At 32.9% G+C, this 20,003-nt stretch overlaps 1 protein-coding gene across 12 annotated transcripts in view; it reads right to left on the bottom strand.

Annotated features, from left to right (window-relative positions):
- R3HDM1 (R3H domain containing 1) overlaps nt 1–20,003 on the bottom strand; it is an 87,468-nt gene that overhangs the window by 41,839 nt on the left and 25,626 nt on the right. For 3 of the 12 annotated variants that reach the window (XM_021009437.2, XM_021009441.2, XM_021009447.2), the window contains 12 exons: nt 19,282–19,396; nt 17,366–17,444; nt 13,237–13,296; nt 13,011–13,151; nt 10,104–10,212; nt 9,924–10,019; nt 9,676–9,713; nt 9,541–9,591; nt 9,200–9,426; nt 6,436–6,690; nt 4,070–4,221; nt 55–156 (listed from right to left, as the gene is read on the bottom strand). In XM_021009437.2, the coding sequence (XP_020865096.1) occupies nt 55–156; nt 4,070–4,221; nt 6,436–6,690; nt 9,200–9,426; nt 9,541–9,591; nt 9,676–9,713; nt 9,924–10,019; nt 10,104–10,212; nt 13,011–13,151; nt 13,237–13,296; nt 17,366–17,444; nt 19,282–19,396 (1,425 nt within the window). Of the gene's footprint in view, nt 1–54; nt 157–4,069; nt 4,222–6,435; nt 6,691–9,199; nt 9,427–9,540; nt 9,592–9,675; nt 9,714–9,923; nt 10,020–10,103; nt 10,213–13,010; nt 13,152–13,236; nt 13,297–17,365; nt 17,445–19,281; nt 19,397–20,003 lie in introns of those variants that run through there. The other 9 variants (XM_021009439.2, XM_021009448.2, XM_021009442.2 and 6 more) reach the window with 6 other exon arrangements.

The raw sequence follows: 20,003 nt of genomic DNA, 5'->3' as shown, positions 1-20,003 counted from the left end.
TATCACACATTCACCCACAAAAAGAATGCAGGAGGTGAGTAGAAGATATAATACCACAGTATATTGCTGGCTAGGTGAGACTGGCAGGAGCGGGGATGGGTAAGGGACTGTAGAGTACTGAACAGGCTGTGAAGAAGACTGCAGAGGCCGAGCAGGCTGAAGAAGTAACAGGTTTACAAAAAGTGTTAATGTCAGAGTAAAATAAATGCATAAAATGGAAAGTTACAATATTATACAATAATTTAAAATAATTACAACTTTTCAAAACACTACTGAAATAATATAAAAGGCAAAATACAGTATTAAGTGAAGAAATGCTACTGAGTAAATACTTTAGGGAATAATATACAACTTCCCCAAAGTCTTTATAGTTATTATAGAACTCGGATATTTTATAATAAGAGTATTTCTTAAGATTCTCAGTTCATTTTACTCAATAAGCAATAGAGGTTTAATTGAAATAGGTAATTTATTTAGTAACTTTAATTTCTATTTTTTAAACATCATTTTTGGTTTCAGACATTATGAGAAAATTTATTTATTCTTAACCCTTGCCCTGTGGAGGGGGCTTCTAATTAAGCTACACAATTAAAAAAAATTATAGCTCCTACTCCTAACACAAAATTGGTGAAAACTATTTAATAGCTTGGGAAAAAACACCTGGGATAGCATGAGTCTACATTCTAAAGTAGTAATGATTTTAAGTATTAGCCTCTTTCATATAACAAATGTAGTGTGACATGTATGTTATGAGAACAAATAAACTAGGTAATTATGATTAAAAAAAATATTGTCACCATTTCCAAAGCATATGGAGTATCTGCAAAGAATACTAGATTGTACTTTGCCCCACCTTCTATTTAATTACTATCTCTCAAAAACTTGAAAGTATGAACATATGTTACCAATCATTCTACTCATTTTACAGACCAAAAAATTAGACTAAGGCTAGTTAAAAAACTTGGCAAAGGCTAAGTCCAAGGAGTCACATTTCTAGTTTAGTACTTTTTACACTAGAATACCACAGTTAAAAAACCCTACTTTTAGTTGGAAAATGTGTATACAGAACCTCTCTCCTCTGGAAGACACATCTCCAAATATAGTGCTTAAAAGAAATCCACGATGAACAAGTTTAAGAAAAGTGGTTAAGGGCAGCTAGGTGGCACAGTGGATAAAGCACCGGCCCTGGAGTCTGAAGGACCTGAGTTCAAATCCAGCCTCATGCACTTGACACTTACTATCTGTGTGACCTTGGGCAAGTCACTTAACCCTGACTGCCTCACCAAAAAACCAAAACCAAACCAAAACAAAAATGCATCTTAAAAAAAAAAGTGGTTAAGAGAACCATCTCAAAAAAGGAAAAATTATCTCAGGATGAGCATAAACATAAAACAAGAAATAAAATGAGTAAAATGTATTTTTACCACAAAAGTAATATACTAAAAATGTGTAAACAAAAACAAACACAACCTCTTCCCACCACTCCAAGCTACCACCAAAACATTAACACTTTGCTAAAGTATCTGCAGAAGAGTACTTGGCTGTCCTACAAATTTCTGAGGTGGAAAAAAAAAAGGGATGACAATATGCCTCAGACTGAACTAACTGCCTGACTTCTAAGTGCAGGCTGCTTAAAAGGATCTTAACTTAGACATCCACTTAGGCATAACTTTTCTCCAGACATCCTGACCTATTGTACTATTAACCAGATGAAACAAAGCTTTAGTTTTTTGGTGATTAAAAAAAATGCATTAACACAAAAATGTGTGAATTTGAGGTTTCTCTAGTTTCAAATACTAATGGGAAAATTGTTGGCTGAATGTAACTGACTGATGAAAGAAAAATTTTGACATCATTTAGAAGCAATAATACTTTATCTTATTCCAACTGACTTTACACTTAAAAGTTGTCTCCTTGGGCAATATTATTTTAACAATGTGGCTCACCTAAAGCCTTCAGAATTTGTTGGACTGCTAGATACCAGTAATCCTAGAGATGAATCATATTACAATGTGCAATAAAATATTTGTAGAAGTAAAGAGCAAATAATATCACTGATTATATATGAACACTAAGTGGTTGGAAAACTTCAACATAGTCCCCAGACTGGACAATAAGATAAACATTCATGGCTCTAGTATTCCAGATACCAAGAAGGATACTGGAGGGTCTCCATACTCATTGGATCTATGGCTGTCTAACTAACTTCATACATTGTTAAATACTTGATGTTACACCAGGAAAGCTTGTAACACATTTCATGGCACACTATGGCTTTGTCTAGATTGTGGCTCTTTAAAGAATCTGTTCTCTCATTGAATTGTTTAACTTGATGTATAGCACTATATCTAGTATCTATGACAACTAATGGTTATGGCTTAGAGATATAGACTAAACATGAACAACAACAAATCAAACTCCAGTTTCTTAAAGTTTCTTGCTGGCTTTTACCTGTAACTTCAGCAAATGCTGAGAAATGCACAAGTCTATACAAGGTGAAAATCTGTCTCTTAAATCTCTTAACACAATGCTAAAGTTGTTTTAAGGGCATGCTAAATCACTGAAAATATCGTTTAAAATACTTTTTGGAATTTAGGATAATCTAAAATTAGCATTAATTTGGTCTGGCACACTGAAAAAAAGGACTGCAAGATACCAAAGTCACAAGTAAATTCCTCTGATACAGGGAGAAGCATAGGGCTACTGATAGCCAAAATAAAGTAACAGAACTGGTCTACTACATGATTCTGTTCGGAATTATTATTATGTAATGGACAAAATACAGTCTCAGAAAATCTTATTAATGGTTCAACAGCTGAAATAATTACATATTCTAGCACTGTCAGTCTTTGTTAATAGTAGAATATTTTTGGTGCTCTTTGCAATATTTAACCAAACTTCCAAACTGCTGAAATAAGCTTTTCTAGCTACTTTGATTCAAATAAAGAGCCTAAAAATCCTATGTAATAGCTTTTACAGCATAAAATTAAAAGTAATTTATTAAAAATGTAATTAGCTCTTTCCTACAGGCAGAAGGGGCACAGGGAAATAAAGTTTTACTGGGTTTATTAAACAAACAAACAAACAAACTAGGATTAGTTAATTCAGATCTAAACCAGAGTATATGTCAGACATTGCAGAAGACTTGGTACAATTTTACCAAATTCTCTCTGACAAAGGACATGTGATATTTTGGTGATAAAGCAAAAGAACTGTAGGCTTATATCTGTAAACCGAGTTCTACAAAGGTGTTGTTATGGAATAAAATTTTCATTTGTGTTCTCTTGAAGGGTCTGGATTTGGCAAATTAGCCAGAGAGCCTTTGGGAATTAAAATTAACCGAATTCCTGAGCCTGTGCAAATGGGTTGTGTAGTAAGGAATAAGGATGGCTTTTCATGGGGAATTGAGAAACTCAACTCAGTTTCTTCTAACTGCTTAATATGTTGAATTATAGTAGCAAACTACTCATATGTACTTTCTTTCTTTTTGTTTTTAATTAGGCAATTAGGGTTAAGTGACTTGCCCAGGGTCACACAGCTAGTAAGTGTCAAGTGTTTGGTCTGCGGGGCCGAATTTGAACTCAGGTACTTCTGACTTCAGGGCTGCTGCTCTATCCACTGCGCCACTTAGCTGCCCCTCATACGTACTTTCAATCAGCTACATCTTTGCTATCTTCTCCTCTCCCTTGCTGGCACTGTGGCACAAGGGTTAAATATTTGTTGTGTAGACTGATGAAAAAAAAATACTATTACTTCATACTAATTCGCAAGTATTTAGCTGAGGAGCCCTGAATGTTTTAAAACTTGGTTTCTCTGAGAGTAATGAGACATCACTTACAAGTAATTCTGTGATATAAGCAACTTCTATGAAGCAGAAAATGGTCCAGCAGTTAATGCTGGGTAAAAAGTCTTTGCAATACTTGCAATGGAAATATGAGATCTTCCAGAAAAGAGACAGGGTTAAGGTTCTAGGAGACCCTCACTTTCACCAACTTAAAGTTAGTGAATCTACCCCCAAATTAAGTGAAGGAAGGCCAACATGACATCCTGTAATCTAGGATATGTGCACCTGTGATATAATGTGATTGGCCGCTTGTTGTTGAGATGGCTGGGGAGGAACAGGCTGTTGTGGAGGCCCAGGCACTTGAGTTCTAACAGGTTGCTGAGTCATGGGAGGGTTATACACAACTGGACTGCCATCTGGATTTATAAAGGGCTGACCTAAAAAAGGAGAAGAAAAATATCTTACATTGGAAAAAGAGGACTTAAAACAAGTATATCAAAAGTATTTTCTACCAATACACTGCCATATTAGAAAAAAAAATCATTTCAAAAGGTAAAGGCTATACTTAGAGGGATAGTATCACATTTATAATCCATTCAGCATGTAAAGAATGGCAAAATCTTTGATACAATCAGCTGCATGCTCTATTTAAATTAAACATGATTTTTAAAAGACAAATAATACCTGCAACTTATTTGAAATTGTTTAAATGATATTATCAAAAGTTATTTTTAAAGCTGACTAAAAAAAACCATACAAATTATCTTTAACCTCCTCTCTACCTTGCCTTTCCAATCTGGAATTTAAAATAACTGGGGGGTTAAGTTATTCAGTATTTAGTGAAAAGTAGCACTCACAACACAATTACACAAAGCAATTAACCAAATGCTACATAGTAAGTACATCAAAAACATTAAAATCAGCAAGAACCACAACTACTTTGATTTTCTTAAAGAAATATTGTGAACTTCTTGGCAATGACCATAAACGTAATTAAATGTGTACCAATGAAAAGGCACAGCACCTTTCATGACATGACAAAAAAGGAGTGTGTATTCTTCTAAGAATATTCACCATCCCTCTTAAATAAAGAGAAGCACTCCTTAAACCCTTCCAGGTAAACTCTCATGGGTTTTCTTTCTTGGTCCCAGATACAGCTGGAGAGGTTTCAGCTTTGGTTCTGTTCTGCTACTTCATTTATTGCTGATGAAAAGAGGCACAGTTTAAATGCTCTACATTAGCCAAAGCAGATATGGAGAAAAAAACTCAATGTTCAGTTCAAGGTTTGGCGCCTACTGCAGTAGATCCTTTGGAAAAGGCTACTAAGCCACCTCCTTACTGAATGTATCCTCCAATTAGATTAGAAAAAAATAGAGAACACAGGTAATTATGACAAGTAACAGTCATCTCGTTTTATTTCCTATAAAGGGGTTTCATTTTATGGTGGATCTTTTCCTCACTGCTGCTGGATTAAGATTAAGGTTTACACTAAAGTAACAAATGCCATGTATTACAGAAGAAAAATCTTCTATAGGGAAATAATTCCTTTATGGTCTCCAGCCTCACTAATTAAATTTTTTTCTTAATGACATAGGAAATGTACAGATGAATAATAAGAACACAGCTATTCTTACTTAAGATCTGCTAAATCTGTTTTAGTTTCCAGATAGTCTAGAAAATTTCTCTAGCACAGTTTGATGTATGCTGATGATATAAGCTATTCTCATAGCATAGGAAAGTCACCTTCAGAGAAGGGTATGTTTTAACTGGGAACAACATGCTATTTTTAGTTAATAAAATTTGTTTATAATCCAAGTACTATAAAATAAACTCTTACATTCACCTGGCAAGACACTAATCTGTTATATCTTGAAAGGAAAAAAAATAGCAGGTACAATAAAAACAATGGAAATATACTTATACACGCCTTATAATTTTTATTTAGTTGATCCATTTGTATATATTTTACTTCCTTATCAGTTATTCTATAAGGGCTGTCTTCTTTTGTACTCCTGTTCTACTTCCAAAGGTATCTAGAATGATGTTTGCACATTAAATATTCACTAAATGAAATTAATTTTTAAATAAACAAATACATAAGTCGCATATAAACATAATGGCCTATGAGATGGAGGTGGGGATTAATGAATTATGTGTAGGGCTTAAGTATGCCATATTCTTCGAAAGTAGCATATGTGCCAATAAAGTATAGCTATAAGAGAATAACATCACTACCACTTAGAAGACTTCATGGTAATTTATGAAAATGGTAATTAATTATACATATTTTTGCATATACTTTTGAGTCACATTAAATTTTGTCTGGAGGAAAAAGGTACTTTGGGAACAAATTAAATTTAGTAAGATTTGCTTTAAGGCACTTTGTTTATTTCTAGGGTACAACTTACTCTTCCTATTCTGATTTAAACCATCATTCAGACTAGAATAAGGAGATGCCATGAAGTTCACACCGCAAAAATATTGTTACACACATTTAAACTTTTTAAAAAAAATCAACGTCTTAGGAGGAAATAATTCATGAAAAATGTAAAGACGGTAAAGACAAACAGAAAAAAATTCATAAATGTGTTTAATTTATAAATAACTCCTGAGTTCTTGACTAAAACATACATCCACATTTGGATACCAACCTGTTTGTGGGTTGATCAGAATACTGCCAGGTGGTATGCCTGCTGCTTCCAAGGGAAGCAAAAAGAAGCTAGTGCTAGGAGGTGCAACTTGCCCACTTAGGCCACCATCAAAGGAAAGAGAATTACTAGTGCTGACAGTTGGATAGACGACAGGGGGGCCATGAGAAGGTTGGCTGAGAGCTGTAACTGGAAGAGACTGCTGGATGTGAGAAAGAGAGCCCGTGGATGACCCTACACTATTAGAAGACTCAGAACCTAGGAAAGGAGTAATGAGAAATTGATGTTTTATTTAGATATAGAAATATCAAAGTTATTTAAAAATGCAGACTTTAAAAATTTATCATATACATATATCATAACATGCAGTTACCATATAAAAATGCTAGTTCTTTTGGATCGTCTGTTAAATTATATACTTTTCTTGAGCAAGTTTATTACAGTAAGTAGACTACAGAAGCTATTTACAATAATAAACTTACATAGCAAAAGCATGCAATTCAAGCAGTCTGCTAATAATACCAGAAAACAAACAGCCTAAAAGCACATCAAGCAAATTTCCAAATTGGCATGGTTTACCTTTTAGACAAACGCCAAAGGAATGTATGTTATAATTCCTTTTGTAATAAAAAGCATAACATATTCAAGAGCATGAGAACTTGTATCTGAAATCTCTTTATGTAATCCAGAACAAAGAAAGACCAAGTTAAATGACATTACATATTCTTGCAAATAATTTTAAGTTATTCCCTAAGAACTGCATTTGGAATTCATATCATCTCCAATAATAAAGTCAACTCTCCAATTTTCCATGAAAATAGTAGACAGGGATAGTATATGAAATTAAATTCATAGAAACAGTAAATAAATCCTATTAATCATTAGTTTCAACTTTTCCACACTAAAGTTCTAAGTAAAATGCTAAACTAATTTAATTGAGTTTCCACAATTTCTCTGTCTTTTGTCCACTTTCTAGGTAAAAATAATCAACAAAATGGCTAATTGGGAGGCAACTGGATGGGAAAATTGAAATGGCTGTGGATGATCAGCCCCTAAAAAGTGAAAGTTGACTGAGTACATGGAGAATTTTTTTTTTTCAGGATAGTGGTATAAGAAGTATGTAAATTAAAATTTGAAGAGTAGGAACACTGACATAAAACTAGAAGAATCTCAAAGGTTGAGATTTTACATTTTACAAAGAAGGAAACTGAGATCTAAAGTTACATAGATGGACAGTGGCAGAGCTAGGATTTGAATCCAAGTGTCTGCTCTCAAATCTAAGTGCATTTTCAGGATCCCATTCCAAACCCAGTACCCTTGTAGCTACACCATTAAATAAAATTGTAGTTGTTTAAACTATTACAACCAAGCAATATTTATTAACAGTGGTTAATTGTTCTATTAATTTTTCCTTTAATGACAAAAATTAAATTGTTATTTCTTTTCTTTTGAAATAAAGAAAACTTACAGAAATTAGTTCTACAAAACATATAGCATTTTCAAGGTTCATTTGCAGGTGATTTATTTATTTTACCTGACAGTTCAAATTGTGATAGATTTTTTTGGCTAGCATGTATTTATTATATAAATAGGTTTCTTATGGACAGAAACTCTTACCAATCTTAAACAGTATCTTTTCAAGTACTCTACCATTAATATATTTTTATTTGTTTTCTGAAAGAAGAACTGGCAAAGATAAGGTTAGAGAAAAAGTGTTGTTCACTAAAATGAGCAATTTACAGTAATGACAAAGTCAGGTTTTAGAAAAATTTTGTCATCTCCAAATATACAGGTCCACCTCAGATCTTTAGCTCCAGAACTAAATGTCTAGCCTAAACTGAATATTTGTTCCACACAGAATGATAGTTCTGCTAACTTTTATGGAAATTTTAGTTCAAGAATAAAGGCACACAAAGGACTTGACAGATGTGTAACTCAATCAAGTTGGAAGACAAAAAACAGAGAGGGAAAATGGTTACGAACCAACACATTGTTTAAAAAAAAAGGGGGGGGGATATTGTTAGACTGCTTTGGTCATTTAGAATATCACAAATTCTAGCCTGGTATTATATTCCTACTTTCTATCTACCCTAAGAAAACACAAACATTTTTCAACAACCTTTACTCATTTCAATTTAGATGAAGAAAGACACTATAATATAAACCTAAACAACAGTCTTCAGGGTTCACTGGAGAATCGTTAAAAAAAGAACACTGCCAATATTTGTTATTCAGTTGCTTCAGTCATGTTTGACTCTCTGTGACCCCATTTAGGGTATTCTTGGCAAAGATACTGGAGTGATTTGCCATTTCCTTCTGTAGCTCATTTTAAAGATGAGGAAACTGTGACAGATATGGTTCAGTGATTTGCCCAGGGTCACACAGCTAGTAAGTGCTTGAGGCAGGATTTGAACTTGGGTCTTTCAGATTCCAGGCCTTGTGCTCTATCAAGTGTTCCACCAAGGTGCCCCACTACCAATGCGGTCAATACTTTATATTCTGGCTGAATGACTCTGTTGAACTCAGGCCAGGGGATTGAATTTTCAAAGAAGTTTAACTTTAACTCATTCCTTAAAATTAGACCATTGTGTATTTCAAAATAAAAACTTTATTTTGGAAAACGTTTTAAAATCTGCCTGTGCTATATATAGAAAGAATTACTGCTTTTAGGGACACTTACACACTATAACCACATGTAATAAGCCAAGACATTAAATTACCAAGAAAGTTAGTATTTTGCTCCATAACTCTTTAGAGACATTTATACCTGTTTTTGAAAGCCTGCCTATGCTTTTGCTGCTTCCAGAGCTATCCCCTCTTGTCAGAACCGAAATTCCACTGAAGCTGCTGGCTTTGGTTACAGCTGGCTTCAAATTGCGGAGGGAACTATCAGAGTCTGTACTGCTCCAGGGACGGGGCTCAGAGCACCTTAGCTCGTTCTCAGTGCTGCTCTGATGGCTGGTGGCTGATCTTCCAGATGCTTCTTTATTGACTCTGGAATTTAGATAATGAACTTTGAAAACACACATGGCTTTTAAAAATGTAGGAAAAGGATGGCAAAACATGTGTGGGGGACCTTAAAGGGTATTTAAAACAAGTGTCAAATACCTAAATATCTGGCGTCTTTGTTGTGTACTATTTGCTTCCTCCTCTTGGATTCTGTTGGAATTTTAAGAAGACATTAATTGATTACTGTCAGCAGAATTCAGATAATGATAAAAATGAATGCAAAAACATATTTACCTTTTGTCAGTAAGATAGCTCTCTGGAGAACACAGGGACTATAAAGAAAGGACAAATATAAAATGCTGAGTTATGGCCAAATACATACTGTATCTATAAAGAAAAAACCTCACAGACAACAAAGAAACATTCAATTTTTGAAGCTTTTGCCCAATAGCAGTGGTGAGGGTATAAAAGGGTTCTACAAAGTAACAATCAGCACAACTTTCAACATTTTGAATTTGTAAGTTTATATTTAGTTTACATACATCTTGGGCAAATATTCGATCTCTAGCTCTCTGATATTCTTCTTCTCGCTCTTCTATAGATTTGCTTCTTCTGTCATCTTTTAATCGTATTCTCATCTAAATGAAAATAACAGTAGTGAATATTTACACTGTGAAAATGAATAAATGCCATAGTCGGAAAAATGTTCTAATTACAGTTACCTGATTATCATCTTTGTCTAAACTAGAGTTATCTCTTTTAAGGATATAACGCTTCTGAAAGTCTTCACCTTTATCATCCTTGATATGATCGTTAAATTTCTGATCTGGTCTAAAAAAAAGAAAAGAAGAAAAAGCATGACAATGTAGGTTAGCATTAACCAAAAAACACTCATCTTACAGACTACTTTAAAAAGTATTCAAATTACAAAGAACTCCTATGTATAATATTTATTTCTATAATTTGCGCTCCATGAGACTCTGGGTTACAGTAGAAAATAGCTGTTCCAAAGGTTAAAATTGTGACCAACTGTAATGGTTTGGCAGAGAGGGTGTATGTACCATAGAGGCTGAATAACCTACCTTTCATTTGAAAGAATATCTTTCATTTTACTACTCTCCCCTTAACAGAGACGTAAAGAAAGTTCTTAGCAAACTCTAAAGCATTATATAAATGTGAAAATTATTATTCCAACACAAAATCAATACTGACATTGCTCTTATAAAACAGACTAAATAACTTGAGGAAACTTGTTAAATGAAACATGTGAATATAAACTAAATTAGTGAAAAATTTTAAAAGATTTAGTTGGACAACTGGAGTAAGGGACAGATCTTAATATGGACATGTCCAGAGATGTAGAAATAGAGAAGGTAAAAATGTTTCCTTAAGTCAACTGAGAAGAGCCATAAGTGGGTAATCTTTAAAAAATCAAGTTTTTTTATAGCTATAACAATAAAACCACTTTACTATCTTAAGTCATGTGATTTTTCAATATATACCTAGGGACAGCCTTATGGATGTATGAAGTTATATCTTCCCTCTTTCTACATGACTCAGGGATTTTATGTTTTAGTAAGTATGCCCTAAAGGAAATAAAGTTGAACCATGTGCCTTGCAACTTCTCTAAGAGCAGCTGGATTTCCACCCCAAGTAGCATTAGCAGGCATTTCAGCTAACCTTAAGACTGTCTTACCTCTTTCTTTTACAGGTGCCTGAATTTACTGCCCTGCAATCGCCAACTTCCCGCTCTACTGAGACACCCCAGTGTGCACTGGGTTGTTGACTTCCATAACACCACAGGTTCAACGCTGGAGCGGGGAATCTGCCTATGAGGAAAAGGCAAGTTTGTTTTTATTCATTGGAGTAGATCTCTAAGGTTTTCTGTTTTAAAACCTCCTTTATATCCCAGAAGATATAAAATAAGAATACAGTGTAACTTCAATGATTTGAAATTTCAGTTATCCACAATCATGTCAATGTTCTATACTATTAAAATGCATGATATAAAATTTCAAATTAGTTAAATTTTTTTGGTCTCAAATTAAAAAACCCTAAAACTTTCTAACATGACTTATGACATTCAAATGACTGAGGTTACACTGTATTGAAAACCTTAGAGAATCATTAGTCTAAAGGTTAGTCAAAATGCCTGCTAATGAAGATGTATTTGGGCATCCAGCAACTTTTAGTAAAGTTGGAAGGTATCTGGTTAAGATAATTGTGGTTCACCTTTAGTGTGACTGCTCTTCAAGCTTATTCCCCTAACTCAATTCATATTCTTTCTAAGCTTGGACATGACTGTAGTTCCTAAGTGATTGAGGTACAAAAAAGCAGTTGGGGAATAGGCAGGAAAAGCAATATATTTAAATAAAGCTAAAATACTTAGGCTCTAAAGCAAAAAGGAACACCTTTCAAAGCCGTCCATACTTTGTCAGTTTAGTTCTAATTGTGTTATGATTGTGAAAAACAACAGAAGACATTTTTGTTAAATTCAATCCATACTTATCAGAGATGAAGGATTTATTGTAAAGTGAAAAATGAATTTTCAAAACCCCAATTCGGTACCAGGTAAATACCTTAGTGGACTATAATCAAAAGGGATAAAAATAAATATAATATAACCATGGGCCCTGAAATAAAGGATTCAAGGATGTTAGGGAAACAATTTAGAAAAAAATTAGTGTTTTTAATACTTCTTCAAATCTATTGATGCTTACTACCATAAGATGGATGACTGCCAGCTAGATAAGTTGGTAGGTTACGGCTAAGGACTCAAGTTTGTCGAGCCAATCCAAAAGAAGTCTTCTGGGATAGTCCTATATATGGTCAGTTCGAGAGGGTGACATAGTTGAAGACCTAGAAGAGTAGCTCTTTCTTTAAAATATCAATATTCCCTGGCTGCCATTCTACAATTCTGGCTGAACTCTTCTAGGAATTCAAGGCTTTTCCTTGTTTAAAAGTTTATCTTATTCTTAAAATGCACGTGCATTTTAAGTTTTTTAAATGCAAATGAATTTTAAATTTGCATTGCCAGTCGGAAAAAGATAAAGCTTAATTTATAATTAAACTACTGAGTAATAATACCTTAGAAAGGATGAACAACAATAATCTGGTATTGCAGAGGAAAGGACTTGGGCTAGTAATGGGAAATGAGGGGTATCTGGAAAGCAGGTGGAAGGATGGGCAAGAATGAAAGAGAAGGACATAAAAAAATAGATTTTGCCCACTTGATACTTTTGTCTGAGTGTGTCTGTCTTATACATGCTGATGTATTCCAATATCTCGTTGATTCTGGATACCAGGAGTAAAAAAAAAAAGACTCCTACTGGAGAGTGTGCATTTTTGAATTATATACCACATTTACATAGCAATTTCAAAGATATTAATTCAACACATAAATTTTTCTTCATCTGCTACATTTAAGCTCAGATTGAAACAATCTGTACTAGTGAAATAAATGATCTTTTGATTATTACTATAAAAAGTCATTCAAATGTTAAATCAACTAAACTGATAAAGCACTAGGAGAGGCTTATGTGAAAGGTGCAATAGGAAGAATTATTCAAACAATACATATAAAAACATTTGTCCAAATACACAGAGACACACACTCTTTTAGCACTTACATTCTTGTATTGCTAGTTTTGTTCACTATGACCGACTTCCCACTCTGATCAACATTGTGGTCTAATCCAAAGTAAGCAGCCACTCTATGTAATAGCATCCTATGGTAAGATGTCATTGGGGGGAATTTTTTTCTTGGAGATCTAGAAATAAAAAACAAAAGCAAGTTTAGCAAAACAATAAAATTGGTGTTGGCAGTTTTGTTTCTTTTAAAATTTCAGAACTTACTCATTATTACCAATGAAATCTAAAATTTCTTGTTCTAATTTCAGCAGCATCATTCTGTCCCTGAAAAACAAAATATAACAATTTTCATATGAAACCTAAAAGTGAAGCAAGCATAAATGTCACTGAATTTAAAAGATACATGGTTGACACATTTTCTTCTAAGAAATGAATTCTGGGGCTTGATCACCATAGGATTCCACAGCACTGGCTAGTTTTTCTAAAACTGTCATCTTTTAAAGAATGAAAACCTTGAGTTTTATTAATTTGTTAGATAGCCTTGTACCACAGGAAGAATGCAATGAGGCAGAAATAGAATATAAAAATTTCTCTTGTTTTTATGGCGAAGTACAGGAAAGATAGTAAAAATAAAAATCTTTGATTATGTTTACAATGTCATCACCATGTAGGACACCATGGAGCAAGAAACAGACTATGGAATGCCAAGAACAGGACCGTTCCTCAGGGAATCAACTTACTAGAGGAATTGATCATCACAGGATAATGGCATCAGAAATATTTATTGCTTTAGTTAACTGTGATGAAGGGGTAGTGGACTTGGACCTCGTTTTTATGAAACCGTTATACTTTCAACACAGAGTTTTAGGTATTTTTTCTTTAAAAAACAAAACAAAGCAAAAGAAAATTAAACAAAACAAAAAACCCAATGAGAGCCATCCTCTTCAAGCATGTAAAATAAACGAGAACCCTTGGGATCCTGCATAAGCTCTTTCAGACTACTATGATTTCAGTTAGTATGGAGACTGTAACTCACTTAATGATACCCTAGTGGTCTAAAAAAGCAGTCATAGATTCCCAAAGGCCTCACTTTATGTACTGGGAATAGAGAACCAGAGTCATCTTTTTGTAGTCACTAGAAACTTCATGTATTAAGACGAATACTTAATAAAAGACCAGTAACATTAAAACTGAACATCCCTGGAAAACACCATAATTATGTGTGTAATAGCAAAATTGCCACATCAACACACAGAATAACTCTCTCTTTTCTGCCCTTTTAGGCTATCAAAGCAAATCTGACTGATGCTCAAAAATGTAAAGGTCTTACTAAAATCTTTTAATGGGTTGTATTCACTATTGTATTGATTCTTTTTATAATAAGTCAGAGGTAATGTCACACTTGCATTAGAACACTTTTGGAACTTCCTGTAGATTTTAAATAATAGCTCTAAATATTTCCTTGATTTGGGACAGGGTTAATTTTCAAATAGGAGTAATTCCAAATATAAATCACAGTAAGTCACTGATCTGATCAGGAAGAACAGTTAGCTCATATTTATTTTTATATACGCAAAAAAGTTCTCAGATGTTATTAATCTCTCATCATTTTAGAGTGAGAAATGATCTTATATATCATTTAAAAGTTAAGAAATGTGCTATCCACTGAGGTTTTTATCCCTTTCTATTCCCCAACTGTTAACTTGACTTTCCACTGTTAACTGAACAGAGAGAAGCAAATTTCTCCCTAGATGATTGCTGTGAAAATCAAGCACATTCAAGAAATATTTATTAAGAACCTAGTATATGCCAAGCCTTGTGCTTAATGCAGTGCTAAGTCCATTACTTGTGATGCAAAATCCCACACATAATTTTCTCCAACCCAAAACACATTTGAAAGTTAGGATTCTTCTTGGTGGAAAATGAAGTATGAATACCTGGTGGTTTCAATCCCAAGGGACGAAATTTGGCATTTCTGACTACTTCTATGATATAGAAAGTTCTTTTATTCTCTCCCTCTTTTTTAAAAGAAGTTTTAGAATTCTGCCTCACAAGGTTGTCACAAATAATGCAGCCATTTTCACAACTATAAAATCACATTGTTTTCTCGGGTTTTCCACCTGGCAATGGTGTATTTAAAATAGTTTTTTGTGTTTCAGCCTCAAATGCAGGACAGATTAAATTTTCCTCTGTGGGCTAAAATCTGCAAAGAATTTTGTTTTCCTATGAGAATGAAAATGAAATCTATGAGTCCTAACACACCTAATTCACATCCAGGTCTGTTACTGGATTAATTAGGGTCTGGTTTATAATTCCAATACTGTTTTAATCATGTTTTTTCTTCCAATTTCTATACTTATTTTTAAGTTTTACAATGTTTATTTCATTGTGCTCAGTATTTTTTAACATGCTAACACTTGTGATCAAGGTACAAAGTCTTGTCTAAGCTTACAAATGTAAATTTTACTGAAAAGAGCTTTATAAAGGATGTTAATGTTATTTACAGCTTCTGATGAATATCATCCCTTGATATATCAGAAGTACTTCAAAATATATTCACTTAAAAAATTAAATTATTCAAAGTAAAAATTTAAAGTTAGTCATCCAGATCTCTATAACCTGTTTATAAAGAAAGACTAAAAATAATGGATCAGATCTCACTACAAAGGAAAGCAATGCCTGGGAGTAAACTGATCACTATTAAAACTGTATCAAATATTTAGCTACTAGGATTCAAGTCACTATTCCAGAACTAATAATTAATTAGGTGCGTGAAGAATACATATGTATATTTTTAAATTATCTGTGCCAAAGCAAAACATCTGTCTTCTTCCTGCCCATCCAGAAAGACCCTGGCCATCTCTCCCCAATAACAAAAAATGTAAATTAATTTTAACATTAGCCTAAACCAATTATAATTAGGATAGTTCTACTGTTGAAAGAACAAACTATATATCACAAAACTTTCTAAGAGTCAAACACTAATGACTCTGGAATTACTGAATATTTGTAATAAGCCATACCATGCTGCTCTTCCAATATGCAGGTTGAAATCAATGGTAATAAGTAAAATAAAGCATTTTAAAAATTAAGGCATTTAATTCTGGGTCTAATTTAGCAAATGGAAGCAAAAGGCTATTGTTTCTCTACACACTACTTAAGTAGAATTTCTTGGAAATATTCAGACAATGATTAAAAAAATGTACAAATTTTTTTTTTTGGTTAGCACATGCAATTCCTAAGAGAGTCACTTATGAGGCTTAGGAGTTCATCAGCTGCTGTTGCAACAGTATCTAGAAAATTTTTTTGTTGGTTGCTTAAAAAATACGCTTCAGATAACTTTCAATTTAAGTCATAATCATTGGATTAGATTCACTCACTCACTGGCCTAAAGATGAAAAAAATCAGATTTGATACTCTAAAGTGGGAAATGGAAAACTCTTTTGGACCAGGCAATTACATATCTGTATTAATAGAGAAAAGCAGAGATGTGGATAAACCAAAATGAATTGCTATCTGGCTTTACGCTTACATTTACATAGGAGTGGGTCTGATTTTCTAAGCATTTTGGCCTTTGGCTTAATTCTTTGTTTCTGTCCATGTTATAAGTGGCTATCACCCCTTAGATAGATGCAAAACACCAAGTTACGTAGAACTGTCAGTTATCTCACTCTACAAATTGGCCATTTTTCTGACTCATACCTTCCATGGGACGGCAAAAATGATTTGTTTAAAAGGCCTTCCCTGTTGGGCTTTGGCCTATAAATTCAAGTAAAATTAAACGATAACAATCCTCCATAGAAAAGAAATATAAATTAGTATAGATGATAAATATCAATTACAACTTCAGGGCAAGACTACTCAAAAGTCAAAGAACATAAGGGATTGATGATATACTGGTACAGATGTCAAAGTGTAATTCCACTTTAATATATTCTGAACATCTAGGATTTTAAACACTAAAGAACTAAAAATGGCAGAAATATTCTCAATTTGATGAAAACATTTACTTAAACAGCCCTTACAACAAACAACCCCAGAAAGAAACTCACAAAAGCACTATGTTTAAAACTTATAAAAGCCAACTTCAAGAAATATTTTACATTATATAACATTATATTTTATGTAGCAGAGTATGTTATGGTGAAGCAAAATTTTGTCTCTATCTTAAACAACTAAATGGAGGGTTAAGTATCACGGTGAAAAGTACTATCAAAATATATCTACATAATGCACATACTGAACATCATCTTAGTTATAGGAAACAAACTTTCTACCTTCATTGAAATCTCTAGCTATATATACTCATAACACTTTCAGTAGTCAAGACAGAAAAAGCAAGATTATGGTACACTGGAAGTGATTTAATTTAAACCTTTTTATTTATTTTTACCTGGGATTGTTTTTTAATGTATTTACTAAAAATTCATGTAGATCTATGCCAGTTGAATCTGTGTATTCTTGACTGGAATCTAAAAAACAACAACACAAAAACCCAGTATAAAGTTGCTTGAATTATCCTTTTGTCCTTATATACACGATGTTCATCTTTATTTTACTGGATAAAAAAGATGTTCCTCACATAGAAAAAATGATAAACTAGGAAACAGGAACACCAAAAATAATTTGGACCAACACAATTCTTCTTCCATATAATTTCTGCCAATAGCAATTCATATAGTTACACAATCTAATCTAACAAATAACAATTTAACATATTTTCTGACTTTGTGAAAATTCCTAATATGTACTTACCACTCTCCTCATGCTCAACATGTCTTCCTTAAAAGAAAAATTCCAAATAATTTAGACTTAAAGATTTCTATTAGAAGAGATAATGCTTAGTTCAGTTTTATTGGTGTTACTATAGACAGAATTTTGGTGTAGCGAAGGAACAAGAATTTTAATTATGGGGAGAGAAAAATACTTCTAGGTTCAGTCTATACTAAAAAAAAAGTAAAACACATTTCATTCAGGGTCTGTATACTGTAACTTACTGGACAAACTGTTTTAAAGTACTCATGTTTACATGTTTCTTTTCAATATGCTCAGGCTTCCAAAGGCTCACTGAGATTATAAAAACTGGCTATCCTACTTCAGATACTAGTTGACAGTAACAAACCATATTTAAAAAAAACAAAACAAAACACATGGAAGGTACCTATAAAACTTAATCTTGAAGCAAAACCAATAGAAAAGTCTCAGGGCTTTTTTTGCAATTAAATCCCTATTAGTGTACTATGAGGGGTGCAAAATATTAAACAGTGATAGTGATATTTAAAAGACTATTGTACATTTCTTGCAAGTTAAAAAGTAAAAAGCATGTAAAAATGATGACAAAGTAATAACAGAAACAGAAAAAAGTAATTCAAATCCTAAGTGATTCTACACAGTTGAAGCTGACAATATTTCTTGCTTAATTAAAAATGACAAAAAAGATAAAGATAACTATTTTGCACTAAAACACACTTTTTGGATTAATTTGTACTTCATGTTTCTTTTACACTGATTTCTTTCAAAGTCCACTTAAAAATGGTTTGTTAACAGATCAAACCACCATTTAATTTTTGCTAATCATTAACTAATATTATATGTTGTTTGCAAGTGGGTAATTTTTGGAATCACATCTTAGAAAATTCCAATGAGTTTATCAAAAAAGGTACCTTCACCTTTTCCAAATAAAATGTAATCTTGGAAATTTCATTTTATACGTTTAGGGAATCATATTTCTACAATATTTCCCAAGTATTAAAAGGCTTCTTTGCAAATATTTTATAAACTGGCTTGTGAATTCATCCTCTTGGATTAACATGTTCTCTATTAGCTTGGTGACTGATCAATTAAAGACACAGGCCCAAATTTTTAAGCTAAGTGTTAAAATTTACTTCAAGTGTTGTTGTAAGGATTTTAAAACCTCATACTCAGAAATTTAATATTTTGGGCCATATTTTTCAGAAGGGAAATATTTTACTTATTTAGGCTGGTGCTCCTTACAATCTCTTATGTATGTTTCTCTTGAAACTGTGCTTCTGATATTAAGATTTTTGCAGTAATATTCTGAGGAAGAGTGCACAAAATATAAATATTTCAATATGAAGACACCAAAGACTAGGAAACATGATCCAATACCATTATCACACTGACTGTGGCCTTTAGTACTTTTGCTGTCTTTTTTGTAAAATGTTTTGCTGGATTTGAGTACAATTAAATTATCTGCAAAAATGATTTTACTACTTATACAACTCACATAGACTTTGACCTGGCATAAATAAAATGCAACTTAGAAACAAAAAAAACTAGATTGCAAACCTCTTGATAACATTTTTCTGGGCAACTTATCGCCTTTTTCTTTTTCTCCTTCATCTTTGGAGGGTTTCTCATCTTTTTCAAATGATTGTGTTAACTGGATCTGGATTTTTTCCTGCTGAAAGATGAGATAAGTCATTTGTTAAAAACTAACAAATTTAGGTACGGTGTAATTTTTTAGTAATGTAATTTTATTCTTTTTTAAATGTTTGAGTAATGTAAACTATTCTGGATTTTTAAAAATGCTCTTCTCTTTCTGAAGAAAAGGATACATTAAAAAAAGTCAAAATATAAAATAAACACATTATGAGATATACAAGCATGAATGCGAGATATCAAAGATGATACTGTAAAATATTTTGGTTTGTAAAGTATTAAAAACTTAGTTTATGACAGATTATATACTATGTTTTTGTCAAATTAATCATTTACACAATTTTAACCCCTGAAAATATATAAACAAAGAGCTTCAATTCTGTCCAGTGTTACTAGGTCATGTACAAAAAGTTAATTAAAAAACCACTGATAACAAGGCCACATGGCATAACAAATAAAGGGCTGATTTTGCAGTAAGAAAATTGTATTCAAGTACCACCTCTGGGACATACTGGATGCCTGGGCTCACACAAGTCACTTAATCTCTTGGTGCCCCAGGCCATGTGCTCATACTCTAAGTTACAGAACAGTTGCTGATCTAATACTAGCAGAATAAATTTCCTCACGAG

Source organism: Phascolarctos cinereus, unplaced genomic scaffold (genome assembly GCF_003287225.1).
Source record: "Phascolarctos cinereus isolate Bilbo 61053 unplaced genomic scaffold, phaCin_HiC Scaffold_726;HRSCAF=1367, whole genome shotgun sequence".
Taxonomy (NCBI): domain Eukaryota; kingdom Metazoa; phylum Chordata; class Mammalia; order Diprotodontia; family Phascolarctidae; genus Phascolarctos; species Phascolarctos cinereus.
Note: the sequence above shows the minus strand (reverse complement) of the source record. Positions and strands in the feature narration are given on the sequence as shown.